The 26,500-nt window shown below is 40.3% G+C and overlaps 1 protein-coding gene across 3 annotated transcripts in view; it reads right to left on the reverse strand.

Annotated features, from left to right (window-relative positions):
* Window positions 1–26,500, reverse strand: part of LOC135202283 (sodium/potassium-transporting ATPase subunit beta-1-like) — a 151,904-nt gene that overhangs the window by 17,104 nt on the left and 108,300 nt on the right. For all 3 annotated transcript variants that reach the window (XR_010311708.1, XM_064231608.1, XM_064231593.1), the window contains exon 7: window positions 10,701–10,805. Coding sequence is in view for 2 of the 3 variants with exons in the window: in XM_064231608.1 (XP_064087678.1) it covers window positions 10,701–10,805 (105 nt within the window). In the remaining variant the exon portion in view is untranslated. The remainder of the gene's footprint in view (window positions 1–10,700; window positions 10,806–26,500) is intronic.

Genomic DNA, 26,500 nt, shown 5'->3' on the forward strand with positions numbered 1-26,500 from the left:
AAAATACCAGTGATAACAATAATCGTATCAATATTTCTAATAATAATGACAGATTCTGCTGATAACACTTTGCAAAAACAGGGATTAAGTCTTTTAGGAAACAAATGCCGCATTTTCCCATCTTTCCCACAATTTAGATCTTGCCTCACTGCTTAGGATGCTTTGTGTGAGCAAATTGCTGCTGTTTATCAATCGGGTTATCAGGTGAGGCGTCTCAAAATGTCATTGTGAAGATACAGTGATACATCTAATGGGCTCTCGGGTATAGTTCTTCCATTGGGAACACCCATAGATACTCTGGCAATAATACGAGCAGAAGAGCAGCAGTTTCGTGTCTCACTGACAGAAGGCAAACCTCCTTGCAATCATGTTGGCATTTGCACAGTTAACGATGCCTCTGTTCTATGTTTCCTGTACCTTTTAGGTCGTCCGTGATAATGAGACCCAAATATGGAAATCTGCGCACAAATTCCAGCCAATGATTTCCGAGGAAAATTTTGGTTCTGCAATAAGCTTAAGCAACCCCAGGAGCAGTGACATGCATTGGGTCTTGGTTTCGTTGCATAAGATACAAAATTCCTCTGCATATTGGACACCTCCCACTGATGGGATAATCAGAGCCATATTGTTTGCCGTAATAAAGGTTGTTTATAGTTGTTTTGTTGATAGTGCATCAGATTGGGAGTGAGTTCAGTTTGACATTCAGAACAAGTGTGTGTATTAAACAGGTATGGTGAGAGAATGCCCCCTTGCCGAAGCCCGTTTAGGGAGCCGAAGGTGTACAACAATATGTTACCCCATTTGACACAGAATTCCTGTGTGGAGAGCCAGCAATATAAAATACCAATTAAATATAGAGGTGTACCTCTTTTCTTGCACCTTCAGGAAGAGCTTCAGGTAGTTTAAGCTGTCAAATGATTTTCTCACACCTACAAAATACAGTAAGACAGGAGAGGCTGATGATAGGTAATAGTTCAGCAATTCTTTCAGTATGTAGATGCAAGCGTCGGCTGAGTGGTTTGCTTTAAACCCGAACCAGTTGTCAGTGGTGTGTAAAAAGGGGAGAAGTTTCACTAGAGGAACTGACTCAAGTATCTCTGACGTGATTGTAGTGATTGCAATCTGGAGGTAATTCCCAGGGTCAGCTGCATCCTTTAGCTTTTTTTTTATTAATGGTATCAAGTGAACTAAGAGCAGGGAGTCTGGAAGAAACTAGTAGATTATGCACGCATTGAACAGCGCAGCTAGCAGAATTTGAATGCTTCTACAGGAAGACCATCACAGCCGGATAATTTAATATTAGGTAGGTTGTTTAAGGCATCACTGACATTACCTGGCATAATACAATAAGCAAAATGAAATTGAATGTTATCAGTAAGGAGGTTATCTACATCCCTTCCCCCCTCGAAGTGGGGCCACCTTGGCGTGGTGAGGGGGCTCTTGAACTCCAGGAATTTGTTCCCGGGTTCAAGTCAAAGAGTCCCATATATCATTGTTTAATTTTTTGAATTAATTGCTGTGGAATTTTCCACCTTTGTAAAATTTACTAGACATGAAAATAGGAAAAGATATCATAGTTGGGATTGGGTTTATATCCAAAACTAAATAGTGGGAACTGTGGTGGGATCATCAACTGCCCAATACTGTTCGGACCTGAGAGATATCAGGCGGAATTATTCTTAAGAGCTGGACCACGGATTCCAGGGGGTCTAGTTCTGGATAGGACTCTCGGCATTCTATCTGGTTTGCTCATAACATGATTGGGGTGGGGATGATTGTATTCTTGTAATACTCTCAGTCCTATTAAGCGGGTTTGGTTTACACTTGAGCCACTCAAATCATGTTATGTCATCCCCTATGGGGTTGGGTAGGGATGCAGACATTTTGGATTCGGTTCTCTCACTTGTGCCATTGGTGGAGGAATGAACTCCATGAAAGGCTGATGATGTCTTTTTAATGTCTTCAAGTTTAATTTTGTTTAATTTTTTATTTTTATTATTTTATTTATATAAATTTTCTATACCCCCTCTAATCTTTATGACAAGTAACTACAGTAGTACCTCGAGATAAGAAATTAATCCATTCCGAGGCGCCTTTCGTATCATGAGGTTTTCGTATCTTGGACCACATTTTACATGTAAAATGGCTAATCCGTTCCAAGCCCTCCAAAAACACCCACGGTAAATTTCATAATAAAGCTAAATTGACCTATAAACAATGAAATACTACAACAATTTGGACCATTCAATACGTAACTTAATAATAAAAATGCAAAACCTGTAAATAAAGTGTATATTAGTGTACAAGAAATATTATTACTGTAACGTAAAATGTGGAAGCTTACCTTTCGAGTGAGACTATCTCCGAAAGTGGCGGCAGAGGAGGAGGAGGACAAACGGCAGATACGTACACTTAACTTTACGAAACACATAAAAAAATGTCAGAAAAACAAACTAAACTTTACAAAACACATTAACAAAACTGTAACACTTAACTTTACAAAAAAACTTAAAATATAATTTATTTTGTGTTTTTTTTTATTTTTACATTTCTTTTTACTTTTTTATACTTTACGTAATTTCAATTTCTTCACCACCGAATGGATGCCAGTCCGTTTACGGAATTTTTCGAACCACCCATGAGAAGCCTTGAACTCTGGGGTTGCTGCTGATGTCCCCTCTCCGCCGTCGTCTTCGGCTTGGGCAATCAAATCGCTGAAAATAGCGCTGGCCTTCTGGCAGATTGCCGTCTTGGTTATCGTATCGCCATCGATTTCTTTGTCCTCGATCCATACAAGAAGCAGCCTTTCCATTTCATTATGCACATGGCTCCTCTTGTTGGACAAAATAGTCACGCCCTTGGAAGGTGTAGCTGCTTTGATGGCTTCCTTCTGCTTAAGGATGGTGCCTATCGTCGACGGATTTCGGCCGTATTCCTTAGCGATCACACTCAACCGCAAGCCAGCTTCATACTTTTTTATTATCTCCATCTTTGTCTCCATAGAAAGCATTCTCTTCTTTCTGTGAACTTCAGCAACTTTCTTGGGACCCATGACTATATGTACTGTACGTAATTAAGTTACGTATGTAGTACGTATACTAATTAGGTTCTCACAACACGATAAAGTAGCACAACGAAATCACTAACGAATTTACGATACTAAACGAAATCGTTGGACCGAACGAATGCCACATGCGTACGATAAAGCTTCGGGTGCGAAGTGGCCGAGCGAAGGCACGCCACCACGTAAGATGCATGATGGGAGGGATGCTGTCCAATAGGAGAGAAGGATCTCATGGCTTGGCTAGCATCAGGAACCAATGGGAGAGCAGGAGGATGGTGGCGAGTCTACTAGAACTAAGATGGCGGCGAGCGGCGCGAGTTTCAAAATTGTTATCAGCCGAATCTCGGACTTTCAGAAACCTTTCATATTTTGAAATCTTTTCGTATGTAGAGCAGTAAAAATTTTCGTGTCAGCTTTTGTATCTCGAGTTTTTCGTAAGTTGAATCTTTCGTATCTCGAGGTACCACTGTATAAGGATTCGAGTACCCCTGGACTTTTGATGCTTTAGCGCAGATAACGACCTTGGCAAGGCATTGGACCACCCCAGGAAATCTCAATTAATCAAGAGCACAATGGTAGCTCTAGAAAACATTGTGTTGGAAAATTATCAAATGTGAAAAATTTGCGAGTGCTTCATGTCGTGGACATACCAGTACAGTGCGACTGTGATACTATTTTGACAACTTTCCATTCCTTTGGAACTATAATTGAAATAAGGATGAATTTCCTGGAAGTCACATCAAAATGGGAAGCATGGATTACTTTTGATAAATATGAAGATGCCATAAAGGCTAACAGTAATATCAATACAGTTCAAAATAAATCAGTCTGTTATAGAAGGAGCTTTGACAGATATAAGTACTCAAAAATTTGGAGAGATATGTACCATCTAAATGGGTTCAAGATACCCATCAGAAAACAGAGGTAATAATCCATCCAGAGCTCCCAAACCTCCAATGTGGCTAGTTGCTACAGTGAAGGAGGAAACTTACAATTATTATAAGTTCTGCAAGTACCTCCAGAAAAAGGTGGGGGGAATAAAGAGTGGAGATATATCTAGATTTGGAAAATGTATAGTGCTAATACATGCTAAATCAAAAACACAAACACAAATGCTATCTGCAATGAATCCTTTAGGCCATGATATGATTAAAAAAATCAAACCCCGCCTGAATTTTAGTTATGGCTGAGGTGTCATTTTTGACAAAGATTATAGCCTATGATTTCACAGAAAGTGAGATCCTTGAAATGAGCCCACTGACAGTGTGGAAAGTAAAAAAAGACACCCATTACTAATATGATAATTTTGACCTTTGAAGACCTTAGCATTCCATCCCATGTAATCTTTGAAAATGAAAGAGAGCGAGTAAGACTCTTCCTCCCAAAGCCTATTCAGTGTTTAAACTGTTTCAAGTTTGGTCATTCATCAAAAGTGTGCAGGAATGCAAAAGTTTGTATAAAATGCTCTGCCCCTGACCATAGTATTTGTTCTGAAACACCAAAGTGTAGTGATTGTCAGCTGAACCATAAGGGTAATGATAAAAATTGTGAAGCATATAAATATGAATTGTCAACAGCAAATAATGCTAATGCTGAACACATTAGCAGAGGATATGCCAAACAACAATTGGGCCAATCAAAGAGCTATGCAAGAGCTCTAAACCCACTACCCCTTACTACCACAAGGGGTCCAGTGGGAGCACCTTCTCCTGCGGTAGGTGTATCAACCCCTGTGGTAGAGGCCTTGATATCTGGGTCGGGTGCTCAGTCACTGGAAGCGAGAGCACACACCACCAAAGCAGGCAAGCTGCCTGTGGTTGGAAAAGTCTCCTCCAGATGAAGGGGTTCTCCCATCATCTCTGCCATCTCCTACATTTAAAGTAGTAAATCTATCACAGGCAGAATCTCTGACTGATCTAATGGAGTAAGAACAGTTAAGGAAGCCCAAGAGAGGAAGGACTCCTTCAGGCTCTCCCCCATGTACTCCAAATAAGTGCTTCGATATATAACAGCTATAGTGTGCTTTCCTCAAGTGAAGAAAGTACTTCAATGGAACACAACCACCAAGGTAAAGAGGTGGCACAAATTACAACGGTAGATATTCATTTTCTTCCTAAAGAAAATTAAACTAAGAGAAATAAAGATCACACGGTTAGTCATAAAAAACATTCTATTTCCAGACCACCCAAGGAGGAAAAAAGAAAGGCTTCCAAATCGGCTTTGTAATAGCTTCATTCAACATCCTACAATGGAACTGTAAAGGATTGCGTTCTCCTGCTGAAAATCTAAAGGTCCTCCTAAGAGAAACTAATCCTGGAGTAATTTGCCTGCAGGAAACTCAATTAGGTCCAGAGAAGTTCAATCCTGGACTTAATTATGAGATCTTCATGTCCACCCCTCCAGTGGGTGATTGAGCACATAGAGGAGCAGCTATTATTGTGAGCAAATGACTGGAATGCTCGCCTGTAGCACTCGGTACAAATTTACAGCTGTTGCTCTTAAGATCACATCACACAAGCAGATACTGTGTGTTCCATCTACCTGCCTCCGAGATCGAACTTCACAAACGCTGATATCCAATCACTAATGGGTCAACTACCACAACCATTTTTTATTCTTGGTGATTTTAATGCCCATAATCCGTTATGGGGAGGACATACTTCAGATAATGAAGGTAAAATTATAGAAGACATTATTAATAATAATGATATTGTGCTTTTAAATGATGGTACTATGACTTTTTGTGGCTTACCATAATATATATTTTAATTCTTACTCTGCTATTGATCTGAGCTATTGATCTGAGTATTTGTTCCTCTGCAATAGCTTTAGATTTTATTTGGTTAGTAAATGAATTTTTAAATGGCAGTGATACCTATCCCATTCTTTTAAAGTATGTCGGAAATGTCCCTAAAGAAATGCTACAGAAATGGAAGCCATTAGAAGCTGATTGGGAGAAGTATAAAAAGGAAATCCATCTAGATAAACCATTTGAATCTTTTAACAACTACATTAAAGCATATGAGTATTGGATAAACACTGTATTAGCCAGTTCAGAAGCCTCTATTCCAAAAACTACGGGCAAGCCAAGGAGACCGACAGTTCCATGGTGGGACAAAAAGTGTGCCACCTTAAGAAAAATTACTAGAAGATGCTACAAGAATTACAAATAAAGTGGTACTTCCACTGCTAAATAAAATATATCCAGTGAGCCATGGCAAAACAACGCCGATACTTTCGTGACAAAAAAAAGACACTTGGACTTATTATATAAATGGAATTTAACTTTAAAACGCCATCGAGGTTTATATGGAAAATGGAAAAAGGTACGAAAACTTGCAGGGAAATTTGTACCAACCAAAACTCCCTCTTTGAGTACAAACCCTTCAGATGTAGCCGAATCATTGGCTCAACACTACAATATCTCTAGCCCTAATAACTATTCTAGTGAATTCCAAAGAATCAGGAAAACACAGGTCAATCTGAATCTATCTGGTGATAACTGGGAGGCATCCAATGCAAGTTTCTCTCTTCAAGAACTACATGAAGCACTCTCTTCAACAGATGACACTTGTCCTGGTGAAGATACAATTTTATATATAATGTTAGGAAGTTACCTGAAAAGGCCAAAAACTACCTACTTAAGATTATTAACAAGATTTGAGAGACTGAAATTATGCCGATATCCTGGAAAATTTCCATCATAATCCCAGTTCAAAAACCAAATAAAGATCCCCAACAAACTGCAAGTTATAGACATATAGCACTAACAAGCTGTTTGCAAGTTAATGGAAAAAATGATAAATTATCGCTTGGTATGGCACTTAGAATCAAATAAGCTTCTCTCTCCTTTTCAATTTGGGTTTCGTAAGAATACTAGATCTACCTCGACCCACTTATGAGACACTCAAACCAAATTCAGCAGGGTTTTGTCAATCAGTGTCAGACAATAGAGGTCTTCTTTGATTTGGAAAAAGCTTACAATACTACTTGGCGTAATGGAATTCTTAAAAAACTACAGAAAATGGGTATTAAGGGCAACTTCATTCATTCATTCCTTCTTATCCAAGAGATTTATAAAAGTGACTGTAGGGAACTTTCTATGGTCCCCCTTTAGACAAGAGGAAGGTGTTCCACAAGGAAGTGTTCTCAGTGTGACCCTCTTTGCTGTTGCCATAAATAGCATCTTGGATGAAGTTCCAAGCCCTGTTCGAGCTTCACAGTTTGTGGATGATTTGGCCATCTACTGCACTGACTACGATGCTATATCTGCATGACGACATCTACAGAAAGCTATTGATTCTGTCTCCAAATGGGCCGAGCTAAATGGGTTTAAATTTTCAGCCATTAAGAGTGTTGCTATCCGCTTTTCAAGGAGCAGACATAAAGAGATTATACCTAATTTAAAACTCGAAGGATCTATTTTACCATATGCTGCTGATGTCAAATTTTTGGGAATGACTTTTGACGCAAAACTTACTTGGACCAAACATTGATAACCTTAAATGTAAAATAAAAGTGTCTTTTAATCTTCTGAAAGTAGTCTCTGGATATGAGTGGGAAGCTGACAAGAAATGTTTATTAAGACTTTATGATGCACTTTGTTGATCAAAACTATATTACGGGTGTCAGATTTATTCTTCAGCATGTAAAAGTAAGCTTACCGACCTCAATATTGTCCATAACATGGGATTACAAATTTGCTCTGGTGAATTCCGATCATCTGTTGAGAGTCTGAGGAACTTACGACGAGAGGAACTGGGTCTGAGCTACTTAATGCACATTAAAATCAGTTCAGAAAATCCTTCCAATAAGGTCATTAGCCAACTTGACAACTGGAAATTTAAACAAAGGTCATCTGTTCCTTTCCAGGTAAGGCTACATTGAAAAGTAAATAATGATACTTTAAAAAATCAGAATATTTCTCAGTTGGTTGCCTCCAGTTTCCCTCATGGCTTATCCCTAAAGCAAAAGTTTGTAACAAAACTATGGTTCTTACTGATGAAATGGCAATGCGTTTATTTTTAGAACATGATGTAACCCATGATGGTGCGTATTTATACAGATTGTTCCAAGTCGAGAGAGACAGTTGGGCTAACTGTAATTACAGAAGATTCTTATGAGACTGCAAAGCTACCTCACTCGGCTTCAGTATATACAAGGGAACTTTCTGTCATTAATAAAGCATTAGCTATTGTTCATCGCAATGAGCAAAAGAAATTTGTAATATATTCGGATTCTTAAAGTGTTTTGGAAAGTCTTAATACTTGCAATTCATCGCATCCTTTGATTCTCCAAGCTCATGAGTGGCTTCTTCGAATTTCTTGCAAACACAATGCTGTTTCGTTCTGCTAGGTTCCTGCCCATGTAGGGATCAAAGGTAATGAAAAAGCTGATAGAGAAGCAAAAACGGTATGCAATATCCATGAAGTTCCATATATTGAAATGAAGTCTCCTATTCGAAGCTATATGCACCACAAATGGCAGGAACGATGGTCCTCAAACCTCCTTGCCACAAACAAGAAACTGAAGGCAATCAGACCTAATTTTAATTTTTGGCAGTCTTCATTTCATAGAGAGAGGAGGACTGAGATTGTTTTAATGAGACTCCGTATTGGTCATTCCCGACTGACACAGCTTTATACTTGAAGGAAGTGAGGCTCCAGTCTGTACTCGCTGTAACTGCCTGTTGACAGTGGAGCATGTTCTGGTTTTTTGCCCAATGTGCTGCCCGCAGGAAATTTGCTTTAAGGGAAGCAACTTTCTTATATTTTAGATGTTGACGTCAATAACCTAGTAAAATTCTTATTTGTATTTTAGTATAAAAATAATTTTATAAGTATTTTTTATGAAATTATTTTTTAAATGAAATATGGTTTTTAACTTTCATTCCCTTTAGATTACCATCACGTTCATTTACATTTCATTAATCATCAAGTTATTTATTTCATTCCACTATGATGCTGAATGACCAAAATAGCTCCCAGTGCTTGGGCTTGTCCCTAAATTTCATAACCCATCCATCCATCCATCCATCTACATCCCTTCAGGAGTCTTGATCGTTTACGCAATTCAGGATACAGATTATTCGCGGGGGATGGATACCAGATGTCCCCATAAATAGCTATTATCCACAAAAAGTGCATTTAGTCACAAAAATACGAAAATACAGTAATTTGTGAATTTCTCTCAGAGAAAAATACTGCGAATAGGCAAATTTTCCGCAAATATTGGGTATATATTGTCCATAGAAAAATCTGTGAGTAGGCAAGTCCGCGAATAGTGGAGGTCGATGGTATTAATGAAGTGATTGCCCCACATACTTGTGATAGCCTCGTCACAAACGGCTACTACTATTCTCTGTGATAGCTTTCTAGTTTTGGGATTTAGGGACTGAATGTTTTTCCAGACGAGGATAATCACCAGGTTCTAAATTTGTAGACATTGCATTGGCTCATTAGTTGCTTAGAAGCAAGCCTCAACTGCGCTCTCACCTGTCCCATTAGCGATGCAAAGTGTTGTTCCACATCGGGCTACCATTTTGCCTCCACGGTAAAAACATTTATCGCGAATATGTATACAGATCTTCAACCAAATAATTCCAGCCAGGTATATTATGATAATTACCTTGACAAAATCTAAAGGTAGCCCGGCCAGAAGCAAGCACATTGGAAATTACGTTCAAACAGAATTCTTTCAGATCTCTCCTGTGGTGGCCATTTCTACATTTTGTGTTAGTACACAGTAAGGCATCTGCTGCTTGAATAATTACCACAACCTGGTTTCCATGGTCACCCTAAAGTATCTAGTTTTCTGTTGGTTTTTAAAATCCAAGTTTACAGCTGTTGGGCGATCAGTTAGGGGGTTCATGGTAGGGAGGGATGGGGTACCGAATGACACCTGTAAAGGGATATGATCGTAACGAATGTTGCAGGTCACAATACTAGAATCATGAAGTTGTGGAGACGTGTTGCAATGGTCCAGCCAAGAAGTAATTGTGTCCGTTCTATTTTGTACATTTTAAAATTGTTTTGTGAGGTGAGAATTAAGGTCCCTGATTATATAAATATGATCAGCAATATTGCACTAACATGCAATAGGTTTGAACTGAACACATCCATGGAGCCAAGTTTTCCTGCGCTCGTTACATACGTATCTTGCGAACATAAGGGCCAGTTCAAATACTACTTAATGCCTTAGGGGTGGAGGAGAGTATGGTGAAGTGCTATGAGTGTGACAGTGGATGCAGCCTTAAGTTGCATAACATTTTCAGATTTTCTTCGTTTGTTTATTTTGAAAAGATGTTACTAACTGAGACTCCATCATTTTCTAGGGGGGTCTGGACATATGTTATGAGGCGTGACAAGGGGGAAGGGGGGGGTTAAAAATTACCAAGTAAAAAAACTGTTAGGTCATTTTTGAACAGTCCCTAAAACAGACCTACATGTGGGTGAGGGTTCCCCCTGCCTGTCAATAGTTAACTACCTTTTCAATAGTTCAAATGGTTGTTCCAGCTCATGTTTGCAAGCTATGTTAAAATATCAAGTTTGCATTTGTGTAGGAACAAGTTTGTATTATCCAGGCTATAGATTCAATTACTAAATATTTAGACATTCATGAAAGAAAAGTATTGTACCTCATTCAAATCTCCAGAAGCCTTTATCTCTTCCTTGAGATCTTCAGGCATCCCATCGGGAAGATCACCAGAACTGGAGAAGGGTTCAGGAATGAAGCTCATATTCTGTAATGATAAAAAAGTTTCAGTGAAATGTGAGATTATTAGCACAAAAAAGAAAAAAAACATTATGTTGGAAAAACTTAATTTGGGTAGCCGCTGTTGTGTCATCAAAGGAGTTACCCTCAATGGTGTGTGCCAGTGCCCCATGGTGACTAGACTAATATCAAAGAAATATCTTTTAGCCTGGTCTTGTAGCCGGGTATTGTGTCATCACAATGATAAACACTATGACACATGATAGAGTATTATAGACTCAAAGACAAGAAGGCATTTTGTCTCTTCTTCAGCAAGGTGTACACCCAGTTTCTCTGTGTCAAAAAAATGCAAAGAAAGGGACTATTGCTTTACTATCGAGCCGGTAAGAAGATTAAGAATCATTAATCTGTTGGTCAACACAGGATGAACCTTTGCCTAAATCCCATGCCTTTTTGTCTGGGAAGTTGGAGGGTTTCTCCTATGTCAAAACCTGTTTTTTGATACCATAGTCGCTGTTTCTTCCTTAAAGGAACAATACAAAGAAATTGACAGGTGATGAAAAGCTTAAGCTCCCAAAATTTCAATCCCAACAATCCCAAAAATAAAACTAAATTATTTCTGGTCCAAGATCAAGCCACAAGTTTTTGTAACAAAAAATAAGACACTAAGGAAGAACTCATGTTTCTAGTGTGAGGTTCTGTAGTGACTTACCTAAGTAGCTATAATGGTTGCGGTCTTGTTGCACCTTCCCCAGCAATAGTCAGGATACCCACCCTTTGAGAAGACCCCTGGTTTTCCACTGTATTGCCTATGAGGTCAGGACTGACCATACCATCCACTCATATATAGTGGAGTCTAATCTGTTTGAGCTCATGGTAATAGTGTTTTAAGAATACTGTCTCTGACGACCACCCTGTACATTCGGAGACCTTTTCGAAAGACATTTTTGAAGATGGTCAACGATGTATAGTATTTACTTTCCTAATATCATGCGACCTAGCAAAGGAGTGTGGGTTTGCCTTTTTAATGAGGGACATTAAAATTATTCTTAGCCATTGTAGAGTGAGTTCGTGCTAGGAAAATCAGACCTTCTGGGATGTTTGCCTTGACCTCTAGGTAAACTTCAAGTGCTTGACCTGAGCATAATGTTTCGTCTGCTAAACTGAGATTTCTTATAAGAACAGATTTCATTCTTAAAGGATCCTCATTCTTGGCCAGGAATGATGGACCTGGGGATTATCAGCAGTTTGTGATATATCGTCCCCGTCTAAGAGAGCCCAATTCACTAATACAGGCTCCTGATGCTAATGCAACCAGGAAGAATGCTTTTTGGAAGTCTTTCAGTAGCTGGTCTTTGTAGCGCAAAAGACCCCAGAAGAAAAGTGACAACTTCTATGCTGGAGTCCCGATTCAATACAGCAAGGGTTCTTCTGTTAACGCTGCCTTGTATGCCATGATTGTTGTAACCGCATGATGTTGCTCTTCAAAGAGGTATATAAGAAAATTTGAGTGTCTCTATAGAAAGCTCAGCTAGGCTCTTAGTATGGATATAATCTAACCATATCTTCCATAAAGATTGGTATTGCGAGATAAATGATATCAGTAATTTTTGCACTAGGTACACCTGCCGACAAAACTCTCTTTCCCCCTCGTCTTTGTTACTTGTGGATATGGCAACGTCGCCCTTTCGAGTCTGCCGACAATTGGGAAACTACCTTGGCGATAATCAAAGTATTCATTTTGAATACTTTGACTCGTTTGAATTGGAACACCAACGATTTAATGTTAGTGGTAATAAAGTTTTAATTGGCGAGGTGATCTATATCGGGTAAGAAAAGTCACATAAAAAAGGTTTAACTAAAATTGGTCAGGACAGCAACCGAGATGCTATTTTCCTTCTCCTCTTACCAGGCACATCTACTAAAAATTATTGACTGCCATCCCAAAATAACTACAATGGGCTAGATATCTCCCTTTTTCTGTCGAGAGCATATCAAATATACTTCACGTATCAAGAATAGAGTCTTTCATAGATGTATATAATTGCCTATAGTCTTTATTTGACTAGGTTATTATTTTTTTGTAATGTTAAAAAGTAGCTAAACTACATGTAAAAATTTGAAAAATATTTTCTTTCTTATCCAGTGGTTTTTCTCTAAGCCATCCTTCGTTCTGAAAGCATCTATCAAGTTTAACTGTTTTACAGTAGTCAAGCAAATACTGACTGGGACAGATATGGTATATGAAAATCCCCTTTTCCTACCTGATCGGTTATTCTCCAACTTCAAGCTCTTTTTCAGATTTTATTATATATAATATTCATTTAAGTAACAGAGCTTAATAAACTTATGTAGGAAGTGTGTGTGTGTGTGTAAGTGTGTATATATGTATGATATATGTATATATATATATATATATATATATATATATATATATATATATATATATATATATATATATATATATATATATATATATATATATCCTTAAATCGACGGCAGAAAGGTATATGGAACAGGGACTTTGAACAAGTACTTTCATAGTATATTCTACATTTTCAAGTTCACGCTAAATATAAAAGAAATTGACAGGCCTTTATATACAAAATCAGAAGGAGGAGCCGGGGTTACAGTTTATTAATCTGGGCGGTATGTTCTGTAAGCAGAAAAGATAAGGAAAGTGGAACAAGGTACAATCCTGGGTGGAGATTTAAGTTACTTGTTGACGTCCCTTCGATAAAGATGGACTCCAACAGATTCCTTTTTCGGTGACCTTTGACCCTGCAGGTTATCGAGGAACTATCCCAGTTAATAGTGTGGCCTGTCTTAAGACAGTGATTCACAATCCTATTATTAGTCAATGCCATTTCAAGAGGATTAACAAATATATAATGGCATTGTGAATCACTGTCTTAAGACAGGCCACACTATTAACTGGGATAGTTCCTTGACAACCTGCAGGGTCAAAGGTCACCAAAAAAGGAATCTGTTGGAGTCCATCTTTATCGAAGGGACGTGAACGAGTAACTTAAATCTCCACCCAGGATTGTACCTTGTTCCACTTCCGGCCCCTCCTTCTGATTTTGTATATAAAGGCCTGTCAATTTCTTTTATATTTAGTGTGAACTTGAAAATGTAGAATATACTACGAAAGTACTTGTTCAAAGTCCCTGTTCCATATACCTTTCTGCCGTCGATTTAAGGATATATATATATATATATAGATATATATATATATATAATATTATATATATATATATATATATATATATATATACATATAAATATATACATATATATACACACTTACACACACACACACACTTCCTACATAAGTTTATTAAGCTCTGTTACCACGCCTTATGCTACAGTCTCTGATAGTTTGTACTCTAGCAGCACCACAGTTACTGAGGTTAGGGGAAAGGTTGGAGCAATCAAGGAAACATCTATATCATCCATGCTTGACCATACTGTCTTAGCTGACCTGTAACGAAAGAATGTTAAAAAAAATCCGCCACCAATGAGCATGCAGATTATCATATAATTATTAGTAATTTAACTTAGATATCTTTCTACATACCTTGAAAATCAAGGACTTCCTTGACCCCAAAAACAGGCATAGACACCAAAATCACCTGCCTTGACCCCAAAAACAGGCATAGACACCAAAATCACCTGTCTGTCAACAGTACTGAAAAACATATGTGACATTTAGCATTGGCAACATGCCGTGTCACGGCAAATTTGTTTTTGGAACATAATTTTTTTTCCCCTCAAGATATGGAGGAGTAATAATAGTTTATATTTGACAACATCTCCAAAGGTTGTGTGTGTGTGTGAGAGAGAGAGAGAGAGAGAGGAGAGAGAGATTGGTGGAAGAATGAATGGGAGTGGTTAAATGGCGGTCGGAAGCATGTCTGTTGTGGCGCTCTGTGGGTAGTCAATGGAAGTCTGTTACGAGAGTCGTAAACAGTGAGACGTCTGGTCAAGTCAGTGTCGGTTTTGGCAGCAGTTGTCCTCTGGTGTTTCGTTGTTTGTGTGTTATTGATAGATTTTGGGGTTGTGAAGTTGTTGTGCGTGTGTCTGTCTGGTTGTGGTGAGGTTAAGAAGGTTTTTGGTGCATTTTCGGTGTCTGTTAGTGGTGGTTGGGGCAGTGTTGGTTTTGGCGGGTTGTTGTGCTTCTGTGAGTTGTGTGGTTGTCGTGTTCTTTCAAGCGGTTGGTGCTCGTTTGCAGTGATTTGTTGGGTTATTGAGTTTTTGTGGGGTTGTGGGTCTCGGGGGGGTTGGTTTGTGCTTGGTTGTCGGCGGTGGTTGTGTTGGCTAGCCTGTAGCCTATATCCAGTGGACAGCACAGCCTAGCCCTGAGTAGCAGAAGCCAGAGGTGAGTACCTGTTTGTGTTTTTTGTTCTGTATGTAGGTATGGGTCAATTGTCCTGCTGTATTTTGTAGTGTTAAGTGGAAAGTGTGACTGAGGGTGGGTTTGATAGCCAGACAGGTTAATTTTATGTGGGGAGGTTACTTGTTTTTTGTGATCCCGCCACATTATTTTTTGGCGCCCGAACAGGGACTGCTGGTGTGGCAGCTGCAGGACAATTGGTCTAGGCTAGTGTGTGTGATTGGTGAGAAAGTTTAGGATGGAAGGATTGAGTGAAGTGGAGAGGCTGAAGGAGGAGTTGATTGAGGTTGGAGAGGGAAGTAAGAGGACAATTGGAAGTGGATAATGAGAGGTTAAGGGTGGAGTGTGAGGAGCTGAAGAGCGAGTTAGAGGAAATGAGAGGTATGCTAAGGAGTGCAAAAGTGGAAATGAAAGATGAAGTGAAAGGAGCGGAAGAGAGAATGGTTGAGAAAATGGACGAAAAGTTCTTAGTGATGATGAATGCAGTGCAGGAGATGATGAAGGGGTTCATGGGAGAGGGAGCTGTAGGAGGTAGGCCTACCAGGTCTTGTGATAGACCAGAAGTGGTAAAGACAGTGGAAGAGCGAGGGGATGAAACTACGAGTGACGAAGGTGACTTGTTTGTCATAGGTAAAGGAAAGAAGGGAAAGAGACAGGATAAGGATAAACCTGAGGACAAGAATAAGAAGGGGGCTGAGGAAAAGAAGACGACTAAGGGAAAGAAGGTTAGGAAGGATGACGGACAGGATGAGACTAGGACTGAATACATTGGGGAAAGGACTGAGAGTGATTTGGATAGCGGTGAGTGGAAACAGGTGGGTAGGAAGAAGAAGGGTAAGAAGAGTGTAATCAGGAGCATGGATGTTAGTATGGAAGTTGATTCACTGTATTCGGACGAGGTTAAGAGGGATCAGAATGGTAGGAGTAGCGAAAGTGAGAGTGAGCGGGAAGTACGAAAGGCTGTATATATGAGAGAGATACCTAGATGTGCACAATACGAGGAATATGGTAGTAGGGACATAGGGGATTTTTTTAAGGAATATGAGAGGTATTGTGAGGCAAAGTATGGGGATAACAAGAGAGTCTGGGCAAGAGAGTTGGGTAGCTTTTTGACGGGATTTTTGTTGAATATGTATGGGGTAATGATGAGTGTGGGGAATGTGCCTTATGAGAGTGTGAAAGCCAGGATTGTGGAACAGGCGAAGAGGATAAGGAGTAGTGTTAGATATAGGAGAAAACATGGTTTTGATGAGGTAAGAATGAATGTTGGTGAGTCGTTGTCGATGTATGTGTGCAGGTTGGAAACATTAGCCAGGAAAAAGTTTGGGGACGAAGGAATAAACATAAGGAGAAAATGCGATGGACGAATGAAAGGTTGTCGTGGAACGACATTTTGGAAATAGTAGAGGATTATGAGTTGGATAGGTGTATGAAAGAGAGTAGAAGTGTTAGTATTAGGACTGAAGTGGCTGATGTTATACCAGAGTTTAAGAGCTATAGGGAGGCAGTTTTGGAAGGGCCAAGGTGAATGGCAGAGCGAGTGGTTGATAGGAGCGTTAGAGCCAGTAACGTGAGTATGGTTCGCCCTAAGAGAGATCGGAGTGCAAGCGTTGGAAGATTAGGGTCGGTTAGTCGTGAACGAGAGCAGCAATGTTACAGATGTGGAAAGCTAGGGCACAGGAAGAATGAATGTCGGTGGGCGTTGGGAGCTTGCTTCTGGTGTGGGCAAACAGGGCATTTGGTGAGCGAGTGTAAGAAAGATAGGGATGTTAAGTGTTACAGGTGTGGGCAAGTAGGGCATATAGCAAGTGGATGTCGAGGTACTCGTGTGACTGAGGTTTGCGGTAATTGCGGGAAGAATGGGCATTATGCTAGGATGTGTAAGGAACAGCGGGCAAAATGTGTTGAATGTGGAATGGAAGGTCATGTGGCGAGTGTGTGTAGGCAAAAGAGGATGAGTCAGGTTGGGAGTTCGGGAAACTAGGTACAAAGGGGATTCAGTTGGGTGGGTCCTCTGGTGTGCGGTCAGTAAGAGTGATGCATGTGCGTGAAGGATTGTTGCATGAAAAAGGGTTTGGAGGAAGAGCTCATGAATGTATGAGTGTAAAAGTGAGGTGCAAAGGGGTGTGTTTGGTTGCTTTGATTGATACTGGGTGCAGTGTCAGTGTTCTTTTTAAGAATGGATGTGACAAGTTGCGGAGTGAGTGTGGTATTAGGAAATGTAAAGGGGAGGTACGAGGAATAGGAAATTTAGGTATCCCTGTGGTGGGAATGTTGCATGAAAATGTAGAAATCGAAGGGGTAGTGATGGAGGAAGGTGACTTTTATGTGATCGAGGGAATGAGTGATAAGTATGATATGTTGTTGGGATACAGGTTCCTGAAGAAGTGTTGGATGGTGGTCCATCCGAGCAGGAATATGATTGAGTTGCATAGGAAGGGGAATGTACATGGAGAGTTGTACTTGGATAGGGATGGAGGGGTAAGCAGTAAAATATGGAAGGGAGTGCCGTTGGTTGCGAAAGAGTGTAAAAGTGCCGCGAGAAGTTGGAGAAGTTGTTAGTGTGAAAGTTGCGTGGCTCGATGGTCTTGGGATTGTCAGAGGTGACAAGTGTGCATATGTGGTTGAGGGTGTGGATGCGAACAAGTTGGTAAGAGCGAGTGTGCATGTGTACGACGGGATTTTGGATATGGAGAATCCTCGGGTTTTTGTGGCCTCATTGCCGAGTGTTAGGAAAAAGCGAGTGCGGGGTATACGTGAAGGTGATTGTGTGGGGTTGTTGTATACGTTGGTGGATGTGGACGACGAAAGATATGTTAGGGTGCAGCGGGTGATGACAGGTAGCATGAAAGAAAGTGATGAGTGGAAGTATGATGAGTTGAGAGAAAGAATTGAGGTGGATGAAAATGTTGGTGATGACGAGAGGGAGCGGTTAATGCAGATGTTGTGGGAATCGGGTGCGTTGAGTCGGGGTGACGAGGATTTCAGGGGATCTAAGCTCCCAGAGTTCAAGATAGTTTTGAATGACGATACCCCCATATATATCAGCGTCCCCGACACTTTTCTGCGCCTATTGCCCGAGAGATTGAGGAACAGTGTGAGGAACTTGAGAGAGTGGGAGTGATCGAGAGGAGTGAGAGTGCTTGGAATAGTCCCATAGTCCCAGTACGCAAGACAGATGGGAGTTTGAGGATGTGTGTGGATTACAGGAAGGTGAATGAAGTGACTGTGAAGGAGCGATTCCCGATGAATGTGGTGTCTGATTGTGTGTATAAGATGCATGGGATGAGTGTTCACAAAATTGGATTTGGTAAGGGGCTATTACCAGATGCCTCTTGAAGAAGGGAGCAGGCATGTTACGGCTTTTTCGAGTGGTAACTGCCACTATCAATTCAAGAGGTTAAGCTTTGGATTGGCTAATGCGCCTGCTGCCTTCCAGAGGGCGATGAATGTAGTTTTGGCTGGTTTTGATAGAAGGAAGGTGACTGTGTTTATAGATGATGTTTTGATTGCAAGTGAAACTGTTGAGGAGAATGTGGAACTGCTTGAGAAGGTGTTAGAACGGTTGGAAGAGGTTGGAGTGAAAGTGAAGCTGGAGAAGTGTACGTGGTTGGCTGGGGAAGTGGAATTTCTTGGCCATAAGGTGAGTGCGAGTGGTGTAAGGAAGAGTGAAAAGTTTGTGGAAAAAGTAAAGGAGTTTCCACGTCCCCGGACCGTGCGGGAGTTAAAGGGTTTTTTTGGGTCTGATTGAGTTTGGGAGGAAGTTCGTTAGGGATTGTTCGGGTATAGGGAAGCCGTTGACTGAATGGACCGGGAAGAAAAATTGTACTAAGCTGAGGTGGGATGAGCGAATGGTGGGAGCATTTGAGAGATTGAAAGAGGAGGCTGCTAGGGACGTCACCTTGGCTTTTCCGGACTACAGTGAGGATGCCAGTAAGCTTGGGTTGTATGCTGATGCTAGTAAGTTTAGTATGGGAGGATGCTTGGTGCAGATGCAAGAGGTGAATGGGGTGGGACAATTGAGAGTGATTGCGTATGTGAGTAAAGCTTTTAATAAAGTAGAGCTTAAGTATTCGGTGGTTGAGAAGGAGCTTGCGGCAATAAGGTTTTGTGTGAAAGCGTTGAAAGTGTTTTTGTATGGGGTAAAATTTGTCATAAGGACAGATCATTGGCCGTTAGTTTATATGATCAAGAAGGAAAGTGTGAATGCTAGGATTGCGAGGACAATTGAGGATTTGAGTGAGTTTGATTTTGGCTTAGAATATGTGCCGGGGAGTAAAAATATGATTGCTGATACGATGTCTAGGATGCATGGTAAGGACAGTGGTGTTGTGAAAAGTGACTGGGATCTGAATATGGTACCTGAGGGGTTGGTTGTAAAAGAGAGGTTTGAAGGGAATGACAGAATGTGTGAATGTTTGTTTTCAGCATTGAAAAACTTGGAAAGTAAGGGTCTGGTTGAAGAGGTACCTGGTAGTGTGAATGAGTTGCGAGTGAAGTTGATGAGTGATGTGCAGAAGGAAGTGGCATATGCGGAGGAACAAGGTGGGGAAAGAGAAATGTTGCATGAATTGTTGTCAGCAGTAGCTGAGTTGTTTGGAATAAAAAGTGTTTGTTGTATTTTGGATGGGAACAGACCGGTTGAATATCGAGGAAGGGTGAGTACAGGTAATGAACGTGGGGTTTTGATGATTCAGTGCGGGGAACGTGGTTGTAATTGGTTGGTTACAAAAAGGGACTGTGAAGGGGATCTGAGTCAGAATTGTGGAAATGGGGAGTTAACTGAGGATGAATGTGATGAGGAGGATTGTGATGTGGATAACCAGGTGGACGTGGTAGTGAATGTGTGTATGCATGGGACTCGAGGGAAAATGGTAACGTTTGTCCAAGTAAATGATAGTGAGTATTGTAGTTTGGTTGACACAGGGGCACAAGTTTCCTTGGTGAGTGGGTCAGTGGTGAGTGAACTTGAGAGATGTGATTGGGAAGTGAAAAGGCAATCTACAAGTGTGAGAATACATGGGTTGGGACAAGGAAGTGTTTTAGTATGGGAAGAGGTACGGTTAAAGGTTAGGTTGGGAGATCTTGAAGTAATGCATAACTTTATAGTTATAGGAGAAAATGATATGCCATCTTGCTTTTTAATAGGGATAGATTTTTTGAGGATCCACGATATAGACGTAGATATAGGAAATGGAATTCTTAGAAAGGGGGGCAGACAAGTAGCTAGAATTCAAGATGGTAATGTGTTTGTAGCAAACTTTGTGGGTATGATTGATATTGCTAGGAGTGAGAATGATCTGTTGAGTGAGGAAGAGATTGAGGAAATGCAAAATAAGTGCCTGGAGATAAGTGTGTTGCGACGATGTGTTTTGGGAGGAGTGCGTGTGGAAGACTGGCCATGTGAGTTGGATGTATATAAGAGGGTTGCTAAACGTTTTGTGGTGTGCAAAAACATAGTGTACTTTTTGCATCAGGAAGGGTGTATGACAAGGAAGTGTATGTGCCAGTGTTTTCTGTTGAGTCAGCTGTGAGTATGTGTTTGTTGGTGCATGATCGGTTTGGGCATATGGGAAAAAATAAGTTGTGGGAATGCATGAGAGAGAGATTGTATGCTCCTGGGTTGAATAGGATTTGTGTGGATGTGGCTGTCACGTGTGAAGACTGTCAGAGGGGAAAGTATCAGTGTGTGCATGCAAGTCCACCTGTGTTGCGATTGCAGATGAAAGAGCCGTTTGAAATGCTTGTGATTGATTGTGTTTCTTTGCCTAGGACTGCGAGAGGACATGTGGGGATGATTGTGATGGTGGATCACATGAGTAAATTTGCCTATGTGGTTCTCATCAAAGATAAGAGGAGTGAAACTGTTGCACGAATGGTGGGTCAAGTGATGTTGCCCATGTGTGTGTGTAAGCCGGCAAAAATGTTGAGTGATAATGGACCTGAGTTTGTGGGATGGGAATTTGAAGAAATGTTGAAGGAATGGGGTATTGTGCATGTGTATTCTACTCCGTATATGCCTAGCGCGAATGGGTTGGCTGAAAGGACTGTTAGGACGATGACTGAGATTTTGCGAATGATGAGCAAGGGCGACAAGGATTGGGATATGTATGTAGGACGTGCAGTTTGGGCATATAATGCCACGCTGCAGAAGAGTATAGGTATGTCTCCTTGTAAATATGTGTTGAATTTTGAAAGGATTGTCAGACCGCGGTTGGGTCTGTCAGAAGGTGATCGGGATTTGTGGAAGAAAGCGAGTGAAAGGTTTGAGAGTTTTAAGATTGGGGATAAGGTGTTGAAAGAGGTGGTTGAGATGGGAAGAATGAATGTGAATAAAGTAAGGGAGAAATTTGAAGGGCCTTTTGAGATTTTGGAAGTGGGACCGAGTGGATTGAGTTATGTTTTGGGGAAATTGCGAGTAGGTGGGGGAATGGATGAGGTTAGGGCACACCATAACCAGCTCCGTAAGTGGAGGGAAGTACCACAATATGTTCGGGAGAATGCGATGAGTGAGTGGTTGAGGGTGAATAAGTATGAGCCGACTGTCAGTGAACAAATTGGTCTGGGAGATCGACAGTTGGTGTTGGTTGAGTATGTGGGTTTGAGTTGACAGGGACAAATGAGACTTCAGTGAGAAGGAAACTGAGTAGTGAGGAGGTAGTTGATAGGATGGATAAGTCTTTGCAGGAGTTTGACAGAAGTATGGATGAACTGAGTGGTTTGGTGGCCGAAATAGGAAAGATATTGGAACCAGAGTTGGAAGACATCGGTGAAGTGGTGAATGGAATTTGGGAGGGTTGTAGTGAGGGAGATAATGGGAGTTTGAAAGAAAGTGGTTTGGAAGAAGTGAATGGTGATGTAACTGAAAGAGTGTATGATGGTCCTCAAACAAGATCCAGGGGACCTGCATCTGAGTATCCTTGGGTGTTGCGAAAGGCAATTTAGTGTGGATGTTGTGAATGTAAGGAGATGTTGTCAAATGTAATGGGGGAGGTAATATGGAGGAGTAATAATAGTTTATATTTGACAACATCTCCAAAGGTTGTGTGTGAGAGAGAGAGAAAGAGAGAGATTGGTGGAAGAATGAATGGGAGTGGTTAAATGGCGGTCGGAAGCATGTCTGTTGTGGCCCTCTGTGGGTAGTCAATGGAAGTCTGTTACGAGAGTCGTAAACAGTGAGACGTCTGGTCAAGTCAGTGTCGGTTTTGGCAGCAGTTGTCCTCTGGTGTTTCGTTGTTTGTGTGTTATTTGATAGATTTTGGGGTTGTGAAGTTGTTGTGCGTGTGTCTGTCTGGTTGTGGTGAGGTTAAGAAGGTTTTTGGTGCATTTTCGGTGTCTGTTAGTGGTGGTTGGGGCAGTGTTGGTTTTGGCGGGTTGTTGTGCTTCTGTGAGTTGTGTGGTTGTCGTGTTCTTTCAAGCGGTTGGTGCTCGTTTGCAGTGATTTGTTGGGTTATTGAGTTTTTGTGGGGTTGTGGGTCTCGGGGGGGTTGGTTTGTGCTTGGTTGTCGGCGGTGGTTGTGTTGGCTAGCCTGTAGCCTATATCCAGTGGACAGCACAGCCTAGCCCTGAGTAGCAGAAGCCAGAGGTGAGTACCTGTTTGTATTTTTTGTTCTGTATGTAGGTATGGGTCAATTGTCCTGCTGTATTTTGTAGTGTTAAGCGGAAAGTGTGATTGAGGGTGGGTTTGATAGCCAGACAGGTTAATTTTATGTGGGGAGGTTACTTGTTTTTTGTGATCCCGCCACAAAGAGTGCTAGAATGGCACCCAGCTGATTCCCATTGAGGACATGTCAGAGCAACAGAATCAGTAATAAAACCTTCTCCATACCACAAAAGCGGGTTTGACCCCGAAATGCCAGTTGGCAACTGGACTATTATGGCTGTTTGGTAACACTAGGCTATCTCATTCATTTGTTATTCATGGAGTAATATATTTGGAGTTATGATACATTTCTTCCGCAGTCAGATTAGATTTTGGCGTATTTCTCGAAAAATGTCATTCTCCATGAAATCAGGAAATGTCTTTTCTCTTTTATTATATATACTTTTTTTTAGCATCTAAAAGAGCTCAGTTTTGAGGAGCAGACATGATTCCATTTGGTAATTATCGCACCCCTAAAATAAATTGGCATTAGATAGTTTAACCATAGATTCGCACTTTTTATCTCTAAAGTATATTTTCAAATATGTTTATGATTTCATTCTCGTATGCTTTAAAATCGAGATATTGTATACGTAAATTTGAAACACGTTAACAAACAGGTAGCGTCTTGTTTAATTTATCTCCCAAGAAAGAAATGGAGAAATGTAGAAGTTATAACGTTTTAGACAATTTTTCTTTTGCAAAATGTTTCTGAAAAACATATCTCATTATCAAGAAGCGGTAATCTTTATGTTGGTTACTTCTACCCTAAAATAGGGTAACCAAAAAATAATTGACATCTCTTGCATACAATATATACTTAGGCCAGTAACAATTGACGAGAATTTGGCCAAACCCAGGCATTTAGTAAAAAAAGGAAATTTTTGTTTTTATGATTGCAATATATGTCAGGGTATACCAAATAAAAATTCAACCCCAATCAACGTTATGGAACATGATTTTTCTTTCTTTGATTAATTTCAGCGCCTTGGTAAGATGATTCTATGACCCGTGGAATCCTCTTTGTACATAATTATCTGACTAATTTCGTCAGTTTTACACTAGCATTACTCTTATTATCTCACCCGAGGGGAGATATGTGTATGTCTGTGTGTGTGTGTGTGTGTGTGTGTCCTTCCACCCTTCTGTTTGTCTGTATGTAGATCCAAGCAGCCCAGTCGCAGACTTAATTTCAAGGAGTCCCAAATTTTTATTGAAAGTTTCCTTTCATCCTTAGACATTAAGTTGAGTAATTCAAATTGAAAAAAATATATAAATTAGTTAAAATCTGTAGAAATTTTATATGAAAATAGAAGTATGAAAATATTTAGTTCAATCAGTGATTAGAGTGACTTATCGGCAGTGACCATTAAGTCTTGTTCAAGGCCACTATTGGTGTCAGACTAGATTGCTGTTTTAATATGTACACATACCAAGATTTTTATATTTGTAGTTACTAAATCTGTTCCTTGCCTTCATACCATAGTATTCAAAGTAAGTTACCTTATTTTACGGTAGCAGGTCGAATTAAATATGCTAAGTGTTGCTTGCCTTTACTTACAACCTGTGACGAATTATGTTATTGTTTGTTTGTTTGTATGGTGTTTTTATGTTGTATGGAACCAGTGGTTATTCAGCAACGGGACCACCGGCTTTACGTGACTTGCGAACCTCGTCGAGAGTGAACTTCTATTACCAGAAATACACATTTCTCAAACCTCAATGGAATGCCCTAGAATCGAACTTGCAGCCACCGTGGTGGCGTTATGTAATTGTCTTCTAATTCCTGTTCACAAAGGGAAGTTCACAGTCAGAAGGAACAACCATTTATTCTGGAGTGGTACTTGGTCAGGTATGATAACTGAACAAAGTTTTATGAGGTCTGGAAAGACACAGAGGTCTCATTAATATTACACATACAGTCAGAGTGGATAAAATGGTTACGTACAGCTCCTATTATTGCCCAGTACTGTGAGGCAGTAAGATCATTGACCAACACATTCACTGGCACCTGGTCCGAGCAGCACAGAGAGATGAACATCAGTTATATGAAACATGATAGTGAGCAACTCCCGTTATTTCTAGACTTCCTAAGGAAACACGACCCTTTCAGAGTTAAGGATGAACATCAGTTAGTAAATATTGCGAGTGGAATTATTGCAGATGAACAGTTCAATGTTGAAACATCACTGTAGATAGGGAAGGTCATTCAAGAACAAATGGCAGGAATTACATTTCTCAAGTAACAATGAAAAGAAAAATCCAAGTTCAAACTTTCATGGTAATACAGAATCCTGTGAAAGTGGCAGGTGAAGATTTGTTCATATCAAACACTGAGTTATATCAGACTTATGGCTATATGCTACAGTTAAGGTCAACCTAAAGAGGCAACCTTCTCCTATGAGCTGTCATCAGTTGTCCCTTCTCTCTTCTCTTTATAGATGATGGAGGAACGAGAAAGACACCAGTCACTTCTCTCACAATTTATTGCACATATGGATCCTGATATTATCTGTGAAATCAGTAAGCCAACACTAGTGGTGAATGATGGATATGCTTTGCTGCACAGCCAGTATTGGCCAAAAATTGGAACAAAAGACACTATGAGTTATGTGCTGTCCGTAATGTGGAAGAAAAGTCCTGGCCAATCGGTCTATGTTATATTTGATTGTTACACAGTTAGGACGACCAAAGATCAAGCACAGAGGCGGTGTCGACAAGATAAATATTCATCAGATATAATCTCAAATCTCACTTCCCACATTCCAGCTGACAAAACAAAATTTTTTTCTAATAGAAGCAACAACAGGAACTGATCGGGCTAATATGACCGAGTCTAGAAGATGCAGGTATTGAGGTGGAGCATGCTCATGAAGAAGATGCAGATGTAACTGTGATGAGAGTTATTGATGAAAGTTAATGGTAAGGCCCCCATTAACATAGTAGCTGATGATACAGCTATTCTGGTCCTTTTCCTTCATCATGCAACATCCGAAGTTTACATGGAAACCAAGCAACACACACCGTCTGTAAATGTGGCTAGGTTTTCCAGGATGTGCATGTGGCCTCCATTCGTACATGGTTTGTCTCAGTGGGACACCACCTCAGCCCTTTTTTTGGGATGGGAGAGGTAAAACACATGAAACTCTTAATGTCATCGAAACTCTTAATGTCATCCCAAAAACTATACTCTGATGTGCTTGGTTTTGAAGATGCTTAATGCCAACACTGATGATATCTTAGATGTAGGATTGGAATATGTATCATTGCTGTACCAAGGAGGTAGTTTTTAGGCACTGAAACCCCTAAATGAGCTTAGGATCCTCTACATTACTTCTCCCACAAAATATGTCCCAGTAGAAAGAGTACCACCATCTTAAAGGCTGTGCAAGTTTCACTGTCTAAGGGTTCATTTTCAAGTATGTACCTGGCACAACCTGAAACCAGTTCTCGAATATGAGGACTATAGGTACAGGCTAAAATGATAGCTTTACCTTCAACTCCTCCAAAACAACTAATAAACATCAAATGTAGCTGTAAAGTAAACGTGTATGTTTCATGTAGCTGTTCTTGAAAGCCTCTACCTTGTACAGTTCACTGTCTATGTCTTAGGGAATACAATAACTGTGCAAACACTAAAGTCTAGGTACATAATGATGATGATGATGATGATGATGATGATGAT

Source organism: Macrobrachium nipponense, chromosome 23 (assembly GCF_015104395.2).
Source record: "Macrobrachium nipponense isolate FS-2020 chromosome 23, ASM1510439v2, whole genome shotgun sequence".
Lineage (NCBI taxonomy): Eukaryota > Metazoa > Arthropoda > Malacostraca > Decapoda > Palaemonidae > Macrobrachium > Macrobrachium nipponense.